Source organism: Talpa europaea (assembly GCF_964194135.1).
Source record: "Talpa europaea genome assembly, chromosome: 6".
Classification (NCBI taxonomy): domain Eukaryota; kingdom Metazoa; phylum Chordata; class Mammalia; order Eulipotyphla; family Talpidae; genus Talpa; species Talpa europaea.
The window spans coordinates 54794945-54812431 of record NC_140072.1 but is presented as its reverse complement, the minus strand read 5'-3'; the positions used below and the strand labels follow the sequence as shown (position 1 = coordinate 54812431).

The 17487-nt window shown below is 35.2% G+C and overlaps 1 protein-coding gene across 1 annotated transcript in view; it reads left to right on the top strand.

The window, feature by feature from the left end:
* Positions 1-17487, top strand: part of ALMS1 (ALMS1 centrosome and basal body associated protein) — a gene marked incomplete at both ends in the record, with an annotated part of 137681 nt that overhangs the window by 96305 nt on the left and 23889 nt on the right. Inside the window, 3 exon segments of the mRNA XM_084234837.1 lie at positions 761-898; positions 2741-2922; positions 8734-9867. Coding sequence (XP_084090963.1) covers positions 761-898; positions 2741-2922; positions 8734-9867 — 1454 coding nt within the window.

The following is a 17487-nucleotide window of genomic DNA, read 5'->3' as shown; positions in this document are numbered from 1 at the left end:
AGTGGCTAAATGAGTTGGTGGCCTTTAGAAAATGGGTAGTTGGAAGGAAGTAGATAAGGGAACTGCTGACTTTTGTAATAATCCTCATGAAATTATTTGACTTACAAAAAAGTTTTACATATGTGTATGAGACTTTGATTAAATTATAATTTGTCCTTTCCTCCAAAAAGTAAGATTTTAGAAAGTTATATATATTTAACAAATACTAACTAAATGAATACTAGTGAGCAATGTAAGTATTGACAAAGTAGAATTCCAGACCAAAGAAAATAGAAAAATTAGACAAGTTTAAGAGGATATAACTTCAGAAGATTTTTAATATTCTGATTGCTATGTATAAAATCTAGATGATACAGGTGTGTCTCTAGGATTATTATATGAAGTAACAAAATTGGGTTCATAATAAGTCACAAAAACTTTAGTGCCAAAGAACTTGAAAGAGTTTAAATTTACCTTTTTACTTTGAAAAAAGACACTTGTTCTTAGACTTTTTAAAAAACTCTTGCATAATACCATCAAAAACCAGATATTATTTAAAGTGGCATTTTATTTAAACCATTGTCATATGAAGAGCAATATGCAGAACTTTCCAATTTGTGTTGTAAACCCACCACAACTGTCACAGCTTTCATATAGTGGGACCTAAGAGGAACTTATTTCATAATATATAAAAAGGTTTGGGGAATGGGTAGGGGTTTCTTCGTGATTGTGTTTGTTATCTTCTCCTTCTCTGTGGGAGCAAATGATGTCATTGTTACAGATGCTGAAGTTCAAGTTATCTTCACTAAGGATGAGAGGCTCTTAGATAAAAATGGTGAAGAGGAAATTCACAGTAATTGGGCAGTGACTGTGGGTGCACGTTCTGAAGAGAAAGAATCCTTGCAGAAAGACACTGCAGGTAACTAAGCTAGATTATCTATTGTTATTTTCTTGTAGCCATCTAATTAGTATCAACAGAAAAGTATCCTCTTACTTTCTTTAAACTCTTTAGCTTGCTCGTGTTTCAAATGGTATATTAGCTGCATTTTGTGGTATATATTGTCATGTAAAATTAGTATCTTTAAAGCCCTATGATATATTTCTGGAGAACTTTGTGAATATAGTACACAAATTAACCTCATTGTCAAAAATTCACATTATAAACTTAAAAAAACTACTGATAAAAAATCTCAGTGTATTAAGATGCTGACTCTAATACTTGTTGTTCATTAGGAATTCAGCTTATTTCCTTCTTAATTACCCATCCAGTTACTTCAGTGGAACTGTGCTGATTAATGTCTCTAATGGTGGATTTAAATTAGGGTTAGTTTTGGCTCTAAGAGATGTAAACAAAATAACATTGCCTTTAAAAACAGGAATTTATTTCTCTTCCTTGTAAAAATCCAGAGGTAGACATCCAGTGTTGATGTGGTATCACAGAGTATCAAAGAACAAAGCTCATTCTCTCCTACTGTTCCAGCATTTTCAGCTTCCATTCTCATGCTGTAGCCTCAGGTCCATATTCCAGCCAGCAGAAAGGAAGAAAGGGGAAAGAAAATCATATCCTTTCTTTTAAGTTATTCTTGGAAGTTTCATGTACCATTCTCCTTCCATCCAATTGGGCAAACTTACATGGTTACTCCAGTCTACATTGCTGGGGAGGTTAGAAAATATAATCTTTACTCTAGGAACCTTATGCCTTGCTAATAAGTCAGTGTGTTTTAGAAGAAAAGGAAAATGGATTTCAAAAGCTAGCAGGCAGTCTCTCTCACAATTATAATTGGAAATATTTTGAAAGCATAATTAGAGACTTCTCTTTGTTTTCATGTCATATTGTGTCTTGGACAACACTTCAAAATTTTACCCTTCCTTTTTGCTATTTCTAAATGAATATTCCAGAAACAATTGTGATTGTGTTAGCCTTATATTCAAAATGTTTTCGTTATCCTTAAAAATAAGATCTAAACTCTTTTAGCATAGTCTTTTAGAACAGAATTGACCCTGAAACTTAAAATTTTACTTTTCACTTTTATTCCTTACAGATTCAATAATCAAATAAACCATATACAGGCCTCATGTCATAGATGTTCAGTTGCTTTCCTGACTCCAGTCTTATTTTATGTCGTGACCTTTGTTAAAATGTCTTTCTCTTTCCATCTCAGTGTGGAACCCACCTCAGATATCTTTAAATACTCCTATCAGCTGTACTTAATTCAGAGTTCTCCATTGATTCTCCCAGCTGGAAGTACTTTCTCTTGCTCTGAGAACTTAAACTTTTTTAGCTCTTTTTCTTGTAATTGTTTTTACCTTGCATGAAATATGTTTTTGCACATTTTTTAAAAAAAGATTTTATTTATTTATGCATACAAGAGCTTGGGTACAGGCCAGAGATGCAGGAACAGAACAGGCAGATTGACTGAAATACACTGCTGAGGGGAGCAGTGGGCGAGTCAGGAGAGCACTGCCTCTCCTTACGTGTAGCTCCCTCGCCGAACGGGGATCGAACTCATGCTGCAGAGGCTGCGGATTGCTTCATAGTGTGGTGCTTAACCTCTTGTGCCACCAGGGAGGTCCCTTTTTTTGTTGTTGTTTGTTTTTTAACTCCACTTTAGATCTATAATTTCTGAACACATTTCTGATTGATCTTTTTATTTTCTTTAACATCTGTAACAATACCTTACACATAATAGATGCTTAAGAGTTATTTTAAATATTTTTGTCAACTTCCTTTCTGGATACTGTGTTAATTTCCCTTTTTTAGGTTCCAGTGATGCTGCTGCTACAGGGAGCTCAGCTCAACTACCAGACACAAAAATCGAAAATTTACCAGACACTGAAGAAATTAAACAAATAGAGGAGGTCCAGAGTAAGAGGCCAGTTACGAAGGAAGCCTGGTCAGAAAATAAAGAATCCTTGCAGATAGATATTGCAGGTAATGGAGTGTGTGTGTGTGTTTTGAGAGAGAGCCCACATGCAGGCCTGATTCTGTGTGTTGCCATTTCATTCTGATGAGACTATAGCCTAATGATTTAGATAAAAATCAATTTTGGTATGTTTCTTATGCAAATAACTTCAGTGTTACTTTATGGATATACAAACTAACTTGTAAATGTAAGATGAGCAAGACTGCAGCCATTTTGAGAAATAACTGCCATCTCAAAAGGGCACAGCTAGTTTCGTTTCGGGGCAAAAACCACAAGCCAAGGGTAAACGAAACCTAGCTGGCACCATGAGAGCTATCCCATCAAGGTTGACCCTGTCCCAGGTGTGAAAAGTCCCCGAATCCTGTCAACAAAGTACAAAAATAGCTGGTTGCTCTGGAAGGGGGTCCCTCTCTCAACCTGGTGAGACTGCTGTGTCAGTACTCCAGGCAGAGTTGGGCCCTAGCTTAAGCTAGCAATAAAGCCTTTTTGCTTTTGCATCTCTGGCTCCGTGTGGCCTTTGGGAACCCCGGACGGAGTTGAGGCATCAACTCCTAACATAAATATGCTGCTTTTAGGAAAACTAAGAAACAGGATTAAAAATATATACCTAAAGCTGATAGTATTAGAAATGAGCATCATGTCTTAGTACTGAAATAGGAGAATCTGAAACTGTAGGCATTCCAGAATACTCTGAGAAAGACAGAAAATCCCCAGTAAAACTTTTTTAAAAAGCCTACCCTCTAATCTATTTATGTTTATTATTGCCTCCTTTTATTAACATAAAAGAAGAGCATTTAAGAAACAAGCCATTACTATCTACCTGTCAAACTCTACCTCTTAGAGAAAAATAGAATAGTAACCAGATAGAGAGAAAGGAGTCAAGGAGCTTAATCCATCCATATATGTATTTTGAAAATACATAGTTTAGGTGCAGTTGATCATATCAAGAAATTTTAAGATAAATGCTTTTCCACAAGGACACCTAGATTACACAGTGGGGACTCTTCAACAATTAGTGTTGGAAAACTGGATATACACATTTAAAAGAATGAAGTTGGATTCTTACCTTTTGCCAATACAAAAATTAGCTCAAATAGATCACGTATCCAAACATATAAGAGCTACTAAAATTATAAAACTCTTAGAAGAAAACAGTGTAATGCTTCATGACACTGGATTTGACACCAAACAACATAAGCAAAAATTAATTTTACTACATCGAAATTTAAAACTTTTCATTAAACTTTTCATTTTTCATCAACAGAGTGAAAAAGAAACCTATGGGATGGGGAAAATACTTGAAAATTGAACTGATAGTTAATATTCAGATTATATCTGAAAATTCTGTAACTTGACAACAACAAAGAAACTCAGTTAAAATGGAGGCAAAGGACTTGAAAAGACAGTTCTCCAAAGAAGATATATAAATGGCCAATAAGCATATGAAGAGATGTTCAAGATCACTTATCATTAAAAATACAAACCAAAATCATGACATACCAATTTGTACCAAGTAGGATAGTCATATGAAAAATAAGGAAGGTCCTCAAAAATTAAAAAATAGAATTACTATGTAATCCAGTAATCCCACTTCTGTCTATATATCCAAAAAAATGTAGAGCTGGATCTCATATCTGCATGTTCATGTTCATTGCAGCATTATTCACAATAGCCACAATATGGAAATAACCCAAATGTCCATCAGTAGAAGAATGGATAAAAACATTTGTTATATACAAATAATAAAATATTAAAAAAAGAAATACATCACATGCAACATAGGTGAACCTCAAAGACATTGTTCTTAGTAAGGTATGCCAATCATAAAAAGACATATACTGTGTACACCATAGTATCTTTTGCATACCATTATGAATACACTAAATGCTACTGAACTGTACATTTTAAAAAATTATTTAAAAAAAACTGGACACATAAAATATGTAATTTCTTACATACAAAAAGATTGTAAAATTAAAAATACAGTTGCTTTGTTTAGTATAGGAGACATAGTTAGGGGGAGATGGAAATATAATCAGTGAAAGCATATTCTTGAAAATTTTTCTAAATATTTTATACTTCTGAACAATAATAGAAGACTTTAAATGTATTGAAAATAAAGGTGAGGTAATAAGGTGTAAAGAAAGACTTAGGGGATCCCAGAAACAAGAGAAGGGGAAACTTGTATCAACTACGAGGTGGAGATAAAAACAACTAGAAAAAAAAACTAAGGACTGATAGTAAAAATCCAACACTAGCATATATGTTGGTGTATGTAATTGTATGTATTGTAATTTCCTTACAATAATATGTAAGGAAAACAATGTGTAATTTAAAGGGACACCAAGTCCTAGGGGAATTTCTATGTAATAATCAACACCAAAACATACGGTGGTGAAAAAGGACAAATTCTACAGGTACCTACACAGAAAAAGCAAGAAGAAAAGGGAAAAAACTAGTAAGGCGACAGAGAAGGGAAGTTAAAGGAAGTGTAAGTAGGCAAATTTCATCTTTAAAACTGATAAATCAAGAAATACATGTTACAAGGGAGCTAACTCATAGATGGCACAGCAGACCTCTCTTGTCTTGCCCACTCCTGGTACCCTTTAGCAATGTAGTTCAGTTAAAAAAAACAAAAAACAACAAAAAAAAAAACCCTTTAAAAAATATCTTTCCAAATGCCCATAGATTTTTTTTTCAGACAGCATTGTTGATATATAATGCACGTAGCATATACGTCACCCTTTTTTAAAGTGTATAATTCAATTATTCTTTTGCCCTGTTCACAAATACATGTAATCATCAGCATAGGGAATAAACTGATAGACTAAGGTAACTTCAATAGACTTCTGCACAAAGAACTCACCAGATATCTCATCCCCAGGCTGCATTTAGTATGGATGGTGTGTTCGAAATAAAGTCAGGCTCTGTTCACTGACACAGTTTTATAAGCTCCCGCCTTTTATGGAAGTCTACTGTGCGTCTACTTCCAAATCCTAAGGAAGAGCTTCCTTAGGAAGCTATGCAATAATTTCACTGTGAGAGGATTAAGAATAGAAGGGACAATGCCTGTCTGGGGAAATTAAATAGTGACCTGTGTATGGTAGCTAAGTGAGCCCTTAAAATATATCAGAAATAAAAATATCAGTCAAGGATTCGAATATATTTTTTTATTTTTTTTTAAGGATTAGAATATAAACATGAGAAAAATCTCAGAAAATAAAACATGAGAATACAGGAAAAATTGGTCCAAAATACTCAATATCAAAAACCAGACTGATTCTAGGATCAGAGCATGAAATATAGAACATGAATATAGAGCATCTTTGTCAAATTGTTATTATTGAGCTAAATTGGTTATGACTCTGTATGTGATTCAGAAGCATAGGATCATACCCATTCAGATTTGTGTCACCACACCTACCACCAAAGCACCCTCAATCCTCTGCCAACCTAGAGCATCTTACAGTGCTAGAAAGTAAGGGAGGAAAAACATTGAATGGGGAGTATGTCAAAGGGACACAAGAGCTAAGTAGAAATGACTAAAATTGGAAATTGAAGCAATTTGAGTAATATAGTAGTGTTGAATTAAAACTGAAGTATAAATATCTAAGAGTCCATACTGATATTTAAAAAAAAAAGCTAATAAGTAAATAAACACCTTTTTGTATGGAATTCCAAATATTGTGTATAAATACTCTATTCTTAAGGAGACAGAGTTTAATTCCTACTTTTAATAGTGGATTATGCATAGTGATTTCCTTCCAAAGACTACATAGTAGGAAGAAGAAAATGAGTAACTTTAGCGTGAAGAACCTTGATAAACACTACCTCAACCCTATAGTTAGGTCAACATCAACATGACAAATTATGTTTAATGACTTATGCCCTCAATATATGATGAGAATGGCACTTTAAAGTCTTCCTCTCTGAAATCTATAACCTTATTCTAATCATGAGAAAAGCATCAGAAAAACTTAAATGAGAAAGATTCTACAAAACATCTGACTAGTACTTCTCAAAACTTCTGGGAAACTGTTATGGTCCAGACTAACCTAAGGAGAAATGACAACTAAATGTAATGTAGTATGCTAAATGGAATTCTGGAACAGAAAAAGGAGATAAAAATAAAGGAAATCTGATGAAGTATGTACTTTGGTTAATAATGTATCTTTATTGGTTTATTAAATGTCATAACTGTACCTTATTTATGTAAAGTATTAATAATGTAGGAAACTGGATATGGACTATAGGAAAACTACTATCTTCACAGTTTTTCTGTAAATATGAGATACTATAAAAAATTTTTAAAATTCATGCAGTCATATACTGACATTAAAGTAGATAGGAAAGAGTGAGATTAGGTATAGATAGATGGATGGATAGATAGTTACATAGATAGATATAAGAAAAGGAGATTGCTCTTTACAATACTATGCTAATTAAACATCAAAGGAAAAATAGACAGCCTTCATATAAAGCATCATAGAAATAATAGATTTAAACAAGAATCATCAGTGAATGATGATAAAACCATTGAGCAAAAATTTATTGGGGGGCAGGAGATTTACACAGCCTCAAAATTATCTTCCCACATTACTCATCAATTATCAAAGGGTAAAGTTAATCTTTACAGTGGAGAACTCTGGCCATCATCTTAACCAAGTAATCTAAGTCAGTATCACCAATAATGGGATAAGTTGAAATTAAGTACTTTTCTTTGGGAAGTTTGAGTATCTTTTTATACTAAAAGCAGATTCTGTATATCCTACTATATCCTAGGTAAATCACCTTAGAAATTCAAACGCAGATAACTGGTTGCCAGTTTATAGCATGGGTGAAAATGATTCCATAGTTACAAGTGTTACTTTTCTGGCATGTGTATCTTTGTTTCTACCCATGACTAACAACTTCAAATATGTGTATTGATTCCATATTAGTGTTTACAATTAGGATTTAGGATTTTCAGACATTACATTGAAAAATGCTTCTTGATATAGAATGACTGTCAAAAGAAAAAAATGATAAGTTTTATGTTGATGTATTTTATCACAGTTTTTTTTTTTTTTAAGATTTATTTATTTATTTATACAAGCACTGTGTACAGTCAGAAGCTCAGGAGGGTGAGAGAATTCACCAGAGCCAGAGCGGGGAACAGAACAGGCAGACTGAGAAATACACTGCTGAGGGGAGCAGTGGGCAACAGGAGAGGTCTGCGCGCCATGTGGGACTCTCGCCCGGCAGCCGGGGATTGAACCGGCGCTGCAGAGGCTACGGGCAGCTTCGCAGTCCAGCGCTCAACCACTGCGCCACCAGGGGAGGCTCTATCACAGTTTTTTAAATGGGAGGAATATAAAGGTGGCTCACAGAAAGGAATTTTATGGTCTCTGAAACATGTAAAGATTTTTTTTTAATCCCACCCAGTTATCAATAAAGAAAATGTAGTCTTGGGTTGGCAATACCTATCTCTCAGTTTTTCAACCAACCAGATTAAATTAACAGGAAACAAAAACCAGATGTACAGCACATAACCATCATTCCCTAAACCTCACAAGCCAGAGAATTAAAGTGCCTTCCTTGAGGTCACACAGAGCCCAGCCTGAATCTAGGTCTTTTGATCACGTCTCTTAAACTTACCATGTACTATAGCCACTAAGCACAAGCCATGGCATCTTCTGGTCAGGCAGTGAATTTTCTGATGCTTTAGATATACTGTTCTTTCTATTAGTCTTTGGTCTCCATTTATATAATTAAGGATGAATAGTATTTCCAAAGGGAATGAAAATATTTTAAAGTATTTCACAGTCTCTCTTTCCCTTCCTTTTTAGGATCTGGATTTGAAAACACTACCCATTCTGTCTTCAGGTCAGCCAAATTTTACTTTCATCATCCAGTACACCTGTCCAATGATCAAGATTTTTTTCATGAGTCTTTAGGAAGGAGTGTTTTCATGAAACATTCTTGGAAAGATTTCTTTCAACATCATCCAGACAAATACCAAGAACACACTTATCCTCCTCCCCCTTTTCAAAATGCAGAAAAGAGTAAGGCAGATTATCCCAAAATAGAGAGCCTCAGTATCAATGTGAACTTGGAAAACAAAGAAGCAGTAAATGACCAGACTAGAGAATATCCAAAAGTTGACCAGAAAATTAATGATCCAAAAAGGTATCATAAGGTCACCCCAGAGCAAACAACTCAACACACTGCAAGCTTGAATGAACTCTGGAACAAGTATCAGGAGCGACAGAGGCAACAGAAGCCTTCTGAGTTCACTGACAAGAAAGAATTATCCTTGGTGGAGCGACTTGATCGTTTGGCTAAACTTCTTCAGAATCCCATTACCCACTCTCTTCAGGCCGTAGAAAGCACACAGGATGATAGCAAAGGGGAACAAGATGTTAAGGAATGGAGTGGTAAACAGCAACAGCAGAAAAACAAGCTTCAGAAAAAAAAGCGGTATAAAAGCATAGAGAAATGCCATAAAAATACAGGCGATCTTAAAAAAAACAAAGTGTTTCCTGCTCATCAAATGGGGAGATCTAATCAGATTAAAATTGAGCAAATAAAATTTGATAAATATATTCTGAGAAAACAGCCAGGGTGTCATTATATAAACAACACTTCTTCAGATTCTAGGCCTTCAGAGGAGAGTGATTTGCTTACAGATACTCCCACCAACATCCTTTCCCCTACCACTTCTGTGGATTCAGATATATTGACTCAAACAGATAAAGAAGTGACATATGAAAGGAGCAGCTCTATTTCCACCATTGACACTGCCCGATTGATTCAAGCTTTTGGCCATGAAAGAGTTTGTCTGTCACCCAGGCAAATTAAATTATACAGCAGCATTACTGACCATCAGAGGAGATACCTTGAGAAGCGGAGCAGGAACAAGAGAGCATTGAATATAGGTCATCCCCAGATGACCTCTGAGCACACCAGAAGGAAACACATCCAGGTACATGGCTACAAATTCCATCTGGCAATGTGACTGCCTTTTTCATGGACTTTTTAGTTAAGCTTTGCCCACAGGTGAAAAAAAAGCCAATTGCCCTTCCCTCACTATAACATTTCTTACCAACTGGAAAAGAGTGAGAAAGTGTAGTACATTGCTATTGTGAGTTGTCATTCTTTTCATCAACACTCATTTGCGCATTATCCTTTGGATGAAGGGCTTTGCTGCTGAATGCTTCATAATCTGCAAAGTCTAACCGCGGCACAGGGGAGCTGCAAGTTTAGAATGACCTCCATTCTGAACAATATTGCATGGGTTCTTTTGTTCTTGTTTATTCCTCCCTGTCTTTCAAGAAATTTTATGGTGCTTTTAGACATAGACACAAACACACACACGCACAAATGATATAATTTGTTTAAGTAAAGGAAGAACTGGGATGATAAAAAATTAAATTGAAGTCAGAAAGTGGTGAGCTACAACATGATTTTAAAAAATAAGTTTAAGTGAAGAATTGTGAGGGTAAAATAAGTAGAAACTAGAGGAGAGAGAAATATACCTGTGGATATAGTTGCTAAAAGTAAGCTACAAGATTCCCTTTTTCTAGGAGTTAGTCTTGCTAGAATGTTGAGATTAATTGCATGAGTGTAGAATATAGAAAAGTTTCGGGGTTTTTTGTTTTTTGTTTTTTTTTTTTTCAGAAGCATCATAAATATTTCTGGTACTAAGTCTTAAAAATTTCATCTGTTCTTATAGAGAAGGCACCATAATGTAACAAAGGCCTCAATAACATCTTTAAGAGAGGTTCAGTAACACCTGTAAGGTTAATATGGTTTAATTTTAGGGGGTTCAGTAAAGACAGATCTCAAGGGGTCAACAAATGTAGACTATTACTTTAACCCAAAAACAAAATTTAGGGTAGCTACAAAGTGCTCTCCAAAAAGAGGTGTTTACAGGATGATTTATTGTAGTATAGAAAATTATTAGAATTCATTTTTTCTCAGCCTCTTAAAAAGTTTGTTTTTGCATATGCTTTTTATGAGTACAGTAGTAATATATGCTTTACAAATAAATACCTACTTTGATAATTTGTACTGAAAAGTACTTTGTCAGTAGGACTGCGTGATCAAGGAATACCTGAAGATTTTTAGTCTAAAGGGAAGGAGACAATTTACCATAAATATTTCTCAGAATTTGTTTTAGATATTAAATGACAGTGATTACATATATAGATAGTATGATATGACTTATTTTAAAAATAACTGAAGAATTAGGAATACCCAGATTAAGATTTTTGTTCCATAGGGAACCCTGGGGAAAAGGAACCTGGCCGAGGTTGTTGCATATGCATAGTAAGACATAAAAGGGTAAAGTTTACAATTTTAATCATTTAAAAGTACACAATTCAGTGGTACTGAGTACAGTCAAATATTTTGTAACTGTTACCACCATTCTAGTTCTAGACCTTTTTCTCATCATCCCAGTAGAAAGCTCATACCCATTTGCATCACTATTTCACCTTCCCACTAACAACCATTAATCTACTTTCTGTCTCCACGAATTTGCCTTTTCTGGTTATTTCATGAAATCATACAATATTTGATCTTCATGTCAGCCTTCTTTCTCTTTAGCATACTTTTTTTTTTAATAGAGGCATGTTTTATTTATTTGTTTGTTCGTTTGTTTTGTTTATACATGCACTGGGTACAGTCAGAAGCGCGGGAGGGTGAGAGAATTCACCAGAGCCAGAGCGGGGAGCAGAGCAGGCAGAAGACCCGAGGTACACTGCTGAGGGGAGCAGCGGGCGGCAGGAGAGGTCTGCGCGCCATGTGGGACCCTCCTCCTATGGCCGGGGAGCAGCCAGGGATCGAACTGGCGCTGCAGAAGCTGCGGGCAGCTTTGCAACCCAGCGCTCAACCGCTGCGCCACCAGGGAGGCGCCGCAACTCTTTTCTTTACCTTTTGAATAACTGCCAGTGTTTTCCAAAATGACTGCACGGTCTTACATTCCCACTGGGATCGTTTTAGATTCCAATGTATTGCTTAGTTTCCACTTTTAAAAAAATTTCCAGTTTTCCTTCTGTTGTTGATTTACAATTTTATTCCACTGTGGTCAGAGAATATACTTTGTATGCTTTCAGTCCTTATGAGAGTGTTGTGACTTCTATAACCTAACATATGGTCTTTCCTGAAGAACATGTGTGCTTGAGAATAATGTTTATTCTTTTGTTGTCAGTTGGAGTTTTATATATATATATATATATATTTAAATTTGTTAGGTATCGTTGGTTTGTAGTCTTCCTCAGGCCTTCTGTTTACTTATTGTCTAGTTGCTGCAGCTGTTTTGAAAGAGTCGTGTAGCTGTCTTCAACTACTACTATTGATTGTCTGTTTTCCCCATCATTCCTTTCAGTTTTGCTGCATGCGGGTTTTGTGTTTTCTGATACCAAGCATATTCTAATTTATTTCCATTTCAGCAAAAATTTGCTTTAATTATATCCAGGAATATTTGTTTTTCTTTTCCTTTCAACCTTTTATCTTGGGAGTGAGAGATGAGGACAGCACCACTTAACCAAATATTACATCTCTATTCTATGTTTTCCTCTCCTAGCATTTATTTTCATTTTCTGCATCTTTTTCTTTGCATATCAGAAGACTTTTAAATTTGTAACCATTGTTTTTGATGTAGTTTTCTTTATTTTTTGGTGAGATTTCTGTTTTCTGTTACATAAATTAATTTTGAAGTGGTATAATGCAATTATTTTTGTTCTCAGTTTTCTTCTTTGGTGCTTGTCCTTGGTTCCCTAAAAACAGCAGATTTTCATTAATTTTTCCATGAATTGTGTCAGTTTTGGCAGTTGCCTTCTAAATTCTGTTTTCTTAGCTTATTGTGGATCTAAGTCTGCTCTTTTTTATTTTCTCTAGAGTTAAAGTACAGTTATTTATTGGCCAAAATGGGTAAATATTCTCAAGTGAATTCTCCTTCCCTTCTTCTTTCCTTTCTTCCACGAAATAAAAATATGTAAATCCTTTTCTGTTTTCAGATTACCTGTCCTTATTTCTGAACAGTTCTGTGAAAACTACTTATTTGCCCACAACTAACTTGCTTGAACAATCCATGGCTGTGTTATTGGTTGTTTAGAAGAATTGGTTGAATCTCCTTCCCAGAACTTGAACATGAAGTCTAATTGTATGGCTTGTATTTCTCTTTCCCCTCAGGACTTGCATTCTTAAATATTCTCTTTACTTTTTGTTCCTATTTGTTTGTATCAGTTATGGGGAAAAAAAGATTCACTAAGCCTGTCTCTGGGATATCATGTTTTTGAAAATCCATACTATTTTCTTAGTGTTTTTTCTTTCTCTTTTATATTTGATTTCTTGGGAATAACTGATTTGATTATTTGGGAATATTTGATTTCTAAAAGAATAACTGCAGCTACCTGCTTATACCTCCCTGTCCCCCCAACCCCCCCACCCCACTCCCTTTTTGGAACCATGCTTGTTTTTGCTTATTACAGGTTGTGGAAGACTTACCTGTCAGGATAGCCTTTGTTGATGGGTCTTACCATTTTATAGTTTACCCTTCTCTTTATTACCAAATGTTTTATCAGAAAATACATTTTTTAACTGAGCAAAGGTAAAAATATTAAAAAATCAGAAAATATAGAAACCTTGGAGATCTTCCATATTTGTGATTCACACACATACTGTTTATTTGGGAATGAACTGTTTCATTAGGTCCCTATTCTAATGTAGCTATATAACAAAGAGACCTCCATGAGAGAATAAAATGAGAGCTTTATTAATGGTCAAGTAAATGTTTACCGGTATTTCTTACATTTTAATAAAACAGACTGATTTTATCAGTCTTTACCATCACACTCATATGAAGAGGAGAAATGATAGTCAAAAACAGTGAAATCATACTATATATATATGTTTTAAACTACATTTAATATGTCATTGGCATCTGTCAATGAATACGAATTTATGTAGTTTTTAATAGCTTTATGGGTTCTATTATATAAGTACAGAATTTATCAATTAGTTCCCTAATGACAGATGATAAAATTGAGTTTTACTTTATCATAATTTGCACTTTAATGAGTAAGCTTTCTATTTCCTTGAGGTACATTTCTTAATATGGAATTTCTGGGTTGCCAGGTGTGCATGTTAAAAATGTTTAATCCACACTGTTAAGTTGCTCTCCTTATTCGTGAGTGACATATAATAATGGTTTGACCAGTACCTACCAATAGAATTCTTGTTATTACTTGCCTGTCAGCTAGGCCAGAAATATGATTATCTTTTCTGATTCACATTCCTTTAACCACATATGCTTTCTTTACTTTTGTGTTTATTGACTTATGTTTATAGTTCTTCTCTTTGAACTGCATGTCTTATCTTTATTTATTTTTTAAAGATTTATTTATTCATTTATACAAGCACTGGGTACAGTCAGAAGTGCGGGAGGGTGAGAGAATTCACCAGAGCCAGAGCGGGGAGCAGAGCAGGCAGAAGGACCGAAGTACACTGCTGAGGGGAGCAGTGGGCGGCAGGAGAGGTCCACGCACCATGTGGGACCCTCCTCCGGTGGCCGGGGAGCAGCTGGGATCGAACCGGCGCCGCAGAGGCGGCGGGCAGCTTTGCAACCCAGCGCTCAACTGCTGCGCCACCAGGGAGGCCCTGCATGTCTTATCTTTAGCCTAGGTTTCCTTAGATTTGTTAATGCTTTTCTTCTCTGAATATGTATGATTTAGACTTTTTTTTTTTTTTTTTACAATCTTTGTACATTTGAAGATTTAAAAAGTCAATATAAGGGAATAACTGCAGCTACCTGCTTGTCTCCCCCCGCCTTTCTGTGATGATTCTTACTCTTTTTTGACTCATTCTTTCTGTGCCTCTACTGCTGTGTCTATGTAGTCCTCTCCATCTATGTAATTCATATTTCTGTCTCTCTAGCTTTGCATTCTGTCTTCTCTCTTCTCTCTTTCTTGCTGCACCCGCCTACTCACTCTGCATTTGTGCTCTCTCCATACTCAACCTAGACTCTGGATCTTGGCTCCCCTTCTCTGCTTTGTGTTTACTTCTCCCCTTCTCCCTTTCTCTCATGTCCTTGCTATTTTTGTTTCTGCCTGCCCCTCCCCCCCAACAACCCTTTCTTTCTCCTTCCCTTCCCCAACATTTTTCTTTGGTTGTGTTTTGGGGTCAGAGGTGGGAAGAGTTTATACTAAACATCAGTACAAAAGAAGAAAAGTCAAGTTTATTAGTTTTGGTTTATGGAGGGAGAAAAGGTGAATGATTTCTCTGTAGTTTGGACCTCTCATTATTTCCTGTTGCACTTGTTTTCAGGAATTGGGCTAATGGTAAGTACAGACTACCAAAGAAACCTCCATAATCGTGGGAATAAAATGGGGCTTTAGTAATGTTCAGTTAAAATGTTTACCAGTGTTCCCTATCTCTTTATAAAATAGGTTTTACTGTCACACTCACATAAAAGAGAAACAATAATCAAGAGCATGTGTCTTGGAACCAAAAGGATAAACTTTATTATTATATTTAAGAGATTGAAAGCAAGGTAGAAATACATATATAAAATATATATATAATAAGTCCAAGTGTATATAATGAACAAATTATTTTAACAAATTATTTTAAAATTAGAAGATTATAGATTTTTTTTAATTTTCTTATGTTTAATTTTTTGAGGCATGTATTATCAAATTAGATACCATAGTAGTTCTTTTTGTTTAACATTTATTTGGAAAGGAGGTAAGTCAAACAGATGAAACACAGAAGATGGAAAAGAATTCTCAAGCTTCTCATTTTCATTTCTGCCAGAGTACCATTGTGAACTTCCAATTTAGTCATCACTGACAGTAGAGTGAAAAAATAGAATTAGAGAAGTGTTATACAGTTTCTATGCCAAAATAAATTTTTTCTTTTTAAAGATTTTTTTTTAATATTTATTTATTTATACAAGCAGTGGGTACAGTCGGAAGTGCAGGAGGGTGAGAGAATTCACCAGAGCCAGAGTGGGGAACAGAACAGGCGGACGGACGAAATACACTGCTGAGGGGAGCAGTGGGCGCGGCAGGAGAGGTCTGCTCACCATGTGGGACCCTCTCCGGGGGCCGGGGATCGAACCGGTGCTACAGAAGCTGCGGGCAGCTTCGCAGCCCAGTGCTCAACCGCAGCCCAGTGCTCAACCGCTGCGACACCAGGGGAGGCCCAATTTTTTTCATTTTTTTATGATAATTTTATTTCATTTGTGTGCAATTCAACTTCAAAATTGCTAAAACGTATTTGTGCCTTCAACTACATTTGTAGTAATTGCTAGGTTGAAATTCACAATGTGGAAAAAGGGGGAGAGGTGTGGATTTAAAATATTTCACTCTAAGTAAAATTTTCTTTTAAATGTGAGCATTGAATTAAATGTGCTCCATCTATACTACTATACTTCTAATTCATGTTTCTAGTTACTGCATGCTATTCCTTGAATACATCTACCATTTTACTTACATACTTTCCCTACAATAGACTTCCAAATTGCTGTAAACTCTCCAGTACCACAAAATGTGGCAGTGCACTTAATTCCTTGTTCATATAACCTTAAGTGCTACATTATACTCTATTTGGCATTTATCTCCAGAAATGGAACTCTTGGGTCCTAGATGATACATATATATGTAATTTCCTATACTAGAACCAAATTGCTTTCAAGTCAATATTCCTACCTGCATTGTATGAAAATTCCTGCATTTCTCTACCAATAAGTTCTGATTTTTGCCAGAAGATTAGAAATACACATTTCTATACCATGGGAAAGTAGGGTTTTCTTTTTTAGTTAAATGTTACTTGTCTTGAGAATCTACCCTCATCCCACTCTGAAAGTTACAAGGAAGGAGAACCTTGAGACTCAGAAAATTACTGCTGAGCTTTCAGCCAGAATGCATTTGTTACTTATTTGTCCAGATATGATTACATTACAGAATATAACAAAACAGAAGAGTGGGGTACTTTAATTTTCTCAAATTTTGACATAGATAAGATATAGAAGATTTTAATAAAGTACCCTCCAGAATTTTGGACAAATATGTGTTGCCACCAAAAAGTATGTGTTTCTTCATTCCCTTCCTAACTATGTGTAGTATCAGTCTTTTTAATATTTGCTACTTTGTGGAAAAACTCATAGTTTTAAATTGCATTTTTTTTTAAATATTAGGTGTCAGGGATTATCATTGTGTGTAGATATAATTTTACATCCAAGTGTTTAGCTGACCATCAATAGAGATTTTAAAATAAGTAATACTCATAAATTATTCGAAAAATTCAATATTTTGTTAAGGTGGACTCCAATCAAATGGACTTGGTAAAAGCCCAAGTATCTTTTGAAATGTCTATCCAAAACAAATGAAATAATATGTGAAAACACTATCATGTGGAGAGAGCTAAAGAAGAAACATTCTGCCCAAATTATGAAGTAGTTGCGTTTGTTAAACTTGAAATTAAAACCCCAAGTGAAAATATCTCGATAGACATAGATACATCTAATCAACAAAGTGTATGGCGAGTGCATTAAAGTTTTTAGAAGCATCCTATATAAAGGTGATCATAATCCTCATTA